Source organism: Belonocnema kinseyi, chromosome 3 (assembly GCF_010883055.1).
Source record: "Belonocnema kinseyi isolate 2016_QV_RU_SX_M_011 chromosome 3, B_treatae_v1, whole genome shotgun sequence".
Taxonomy (NCBI): domain Eukaryota; kingdom Metazoa; phylum Arthropoda; class Insecta; order Hymenoptera; family Cynipidae; genus Belonocnema; species Belonocnema kinseyi.
The window spans coordinates 21,139,770-21,143,458 of record NC_046659.1 but is presented as its reverse complement, the minus strand read 5'-3'; the positions used below and the strand labels follow the sequence as shown (position 1 = coordinate 21,143,458).

Below are 3,689 nucleotides of genomic sequence, written 5' to 3'. Positions count from 1 at the left end.
GACTCGGGATACTTATAAGATACTACCATGATTTTTTCAGATTTTTTGGTCCAAAAATAAATTAGGCCAAAAACCGGCCTTACCGACCCTCCCCCTTTATCCTTACGTAATAATTTATATAACGGTTGCTGTATTTATAGAGATTTCTTATTATAATTTCGCGTCTACTTTTATTTGGTACCCGTGCCCCAGGAAGTGTTGCATAGTACCATCTTCATCTGACGTAGAGACCAGACTAAATACATCGAGATGGAAAACCACAAATTCAAAACTGAACGGAAGTTCGCTAGGACAACTGGAATATCTGTGGCATTTAGATTATGGAGCGTGAAAGTTCGGATACATCGACATTAGGTTAAATGAAAATTAGGGAAAATGAAACTTGTGACAAATTATAATTCGGAGAAATAGAAATTAGGTCACGTGGAAGTTTGAGCAAATGGTAATTATGACAAGTAGAAATTTGTATTTAAAAAATTAGGGTAAACGATTATTTGGAACGAAAATTAGGTTAAATTAACCCTCTCGACGTACTCTAGTGTGAATCGGCACCAGCAAAATTCTCAAATTGCTGGCATTTTCCGATTTCACTTTTTCGAGGTACACCCCCACTAAGACAAATATCCAGCTCCTGTTCGGCATCTATAGTCGTTGAGTCCGCGTTTGTTTGTGGCTTGGCTGTCGAAGTAGCAGGGTCTAAACTTTGTGTAAGTGCATATCGGCACAAGTGTTCCTTGAGTGTGTGTAGTATCGTTGCTGATTTCAAAATATAAAACTAGTCAATTTTGCTATTCGGCACTTGGAGTTCTATTTAAAGTAAGTATATTTAATATATTTTACAATAATTATAGATTTGAGTATATTTATTGGCAGAAATTGCAAACAAAACATTTTTTCACATTCGATAGCCACTGTAACTAAATTCGATTTTTCGAAAATTTGTGCACATTTTCGTAATTAATTTCTAATAATCAATTTACAATAATTATTTAATCATTTGTGTTTCAGAATGAGTATCCGGGTCTATAACCTCCGAAGTGCGAAGGATGTAGCAGCTTCCCTGTCGGATTCGGAAGAGAAACATTTTTCCGAGGATAGTGACGATGGAAACATTTTTCTGAAAAATTTGGCGTTTGGCTTGGTGGAACCGCACCTTCGGCGACGATTAGAATTACCTACACTACGCGCTTCGATCAAAAGGATCATACACAAAGTTTTAGAGATGGATGAGCCCGTACCTGCAGCGTTAACTGTCATTAGAGAGAACACACAGGCAAGATATCACATGTGCGACATCGCTGTTAATAGTCGAACACACATGAGGTGCCCGAACTGCATGCGAAGAAGGTGTGACGACCAGCGTGCACCTATCTGCGTTGAATGCGAGCGTTTTGCTGAAAATGAGGTATTTCTTTGTATTTTTTTAGTATTGACATGATTTTTATAATAAACAAAAGGTTTTGTGGTATTTTATCGTTATTTAATATATTTACTCTTACTTATCCACTCTGAAAACCCGAAATTCCCTCTTTGAAAATCTAGTAACTTCGAAGGCATGGGTAAAATACTTCGCATAATTATATTACTTTTATATATTTTTTCCTTTAAAAACTATTTTAGCTAACAAATCACGTTGGTTTTATGCAATTTTATCAAAATCCAAAAAATGCGATTTTTCAAAAGAAAAAATATTTTGTTTGAAAACATACTTTGTTTAAAACAAATTTTCTATTAATTTTAATTGCAGCATTGTATTCTGCGAAAAATTTCACACAGAAAACATATGTCTTTCGATATGTTTCGAACCTTTCTTCATCTTTAAATCAGCTGTTGAAATCGCGAAATCCCAACTTGTACCTATGGTATGTACGTTCCATCGGTGCTGGAATGAAGTGTACGTTGAGAGGGATAAAATTAGGACAAATGGAAATTATAGCAAATATTAATTCGAAAAAAGGAAACATATATTACATTCAAATTAGAAGTGAAAATTATGTTACGTAACAATTAGAATAAATGACAGTTTCACTAAAGACTATTGTAGATAAAAATTATGACAATTGTCCATTCGTATAAATAAAAATTGGATTATGTAGTTATTCGAAAACATGAAAATTATGTCATATAAAAATTGGAAGAAACAGAAATTAGAATAATTGGAATTTATGATACATACATGTTCTGACAAAGAGAAATTAGGCGATCTGAAAATTATGCCTGCTAATAACTCGGACTAATCAAAATTCTGGTTGGTGACAAATCGGAGAAATAAAATATAGATAAAATACAAATTCGGATAAATGGTAAATATGTAAAATGGGTATTGGTTAAATTTATTTTCTATCAAATGAAATTTATGTCAAGTGGAGTTTGGGGGATATTCATACGCCTTCTATTCTTAGTGCAGCACATATAGTCACAAATAGACGAGAAACTTCTTAAAATGGCTAGAAAGTACGAAAAAGTAGACAAAGGATCGTTTCTGTAGAAAGCAGCAGAGGAGGCTGTTGAAACCCTGCCTTGACTTCAATCTCGGGGAGAAGTAAAATGCATCAAATCTTAGCCATGTCGGGCACGGAGGATTTCATTTCGGCCTGTTAAGACTGTGTCATTTTCACTTTAGCATACTGTAGCCACATTTCGATTTAAGATATTCCCGGTGATAACTGCAGAGCGTGTCATACACACCCCGAGCATCTAAAACATATGTGATCTAGTTTTCCAACTCATGCGCAAAACGACCTACATCCAAACGCATAATGCCGCACTAAGAGTGCTTCATTACCATCTCTGTCACTCGTACGGCATTAGCCTTAATATCGCTACGCTAACAGCTCCTAGGAAAATCGCCTCAATTATCGAGAATGAGAAGTGCCGAATATACGGGAACGTCATATTCTCGACAAATGTTGACTGTCTTTCATCATTCATGATTTTTTTTTAAATTATTGGAACGTCACGCTTGAAAGTACTTCGCTTGGCCTCAGACTCATGTCATATATTGTTACTGAAGCTAGATCTTTATTCTATATCAAACTAATTTATACACCTGACAATATGTTTACAGTTTCCGAGAATTGATCAGTCATCTTTGAAGCAGTCAGGAATTGGGAAAGCTGTTATGTATTTATACAAGCATCCTAAGGAAACAAAAGAAAACAAAGAACGAGCTGGTAAATTAATTAATGAATGGGCGAGACCTATATTTAATCTTTCTGCGGACTTTAAGGCATTATCTAAAGAAGAAAGAATGCAGCGAGACTTGGAGCAGACACCCCAAAAAAAGAGAAAAACTGATGTGGACGGATCATCTCAGAAATCACAAGACATCAATAAGGCATTTAAAGGAGAAGGAAAGTAAGTTCGCCGTTTGATATTTACTTCTTAAACTCTTATTACTCAATGAATGGATGATTTATGGAATAAAAATAAGGAATAAATCTTCGTAGATAATTTCGAAGTGAAATTGTAATTGACTTTCAACATTCAAAAACATAGTGAAACTTGTTTGAGAGTACAAATTTATTTAAGAGCAGTTTCAAATTCTCGCAAATAAGTAAATAAATATTTATTAATAAAGAGGATTATATCCTACCAGGTGTATACATATGAAACCGGTATTTTTTCAAGAAAAAAACACATTTATTTCAAGAGAATGATAACAAATATTTTATTCAAAGTATGCGCCC

General features: G+C 34.4%; 1 protein-coding gene across 2 annotated transcripts in view; it reads left to right on the top strand.

Moving 5' to 3' along the window:
- LOC117168859 (protein IWS1 homolog) overlaps positions 1 to 3,689 on the top strand; it is a 205,172-nt gene that overhangs the window by 177,954 nt on the left and 23,529 nt on the right. For both annotated transcript variants that reach the window (XM_033354728.1, XM_033354729.1), the window contains exon 4: positions 3,068 to 3,357. In XM_033354728.1, coding sequence (XP_033210619.1) covers positions 3,068 to 3,357 — 290 coding nt within the window. The remainder of the gene's footprint in view (positions 1 to 3,067; positions 3,358 to 3,689) is intronic.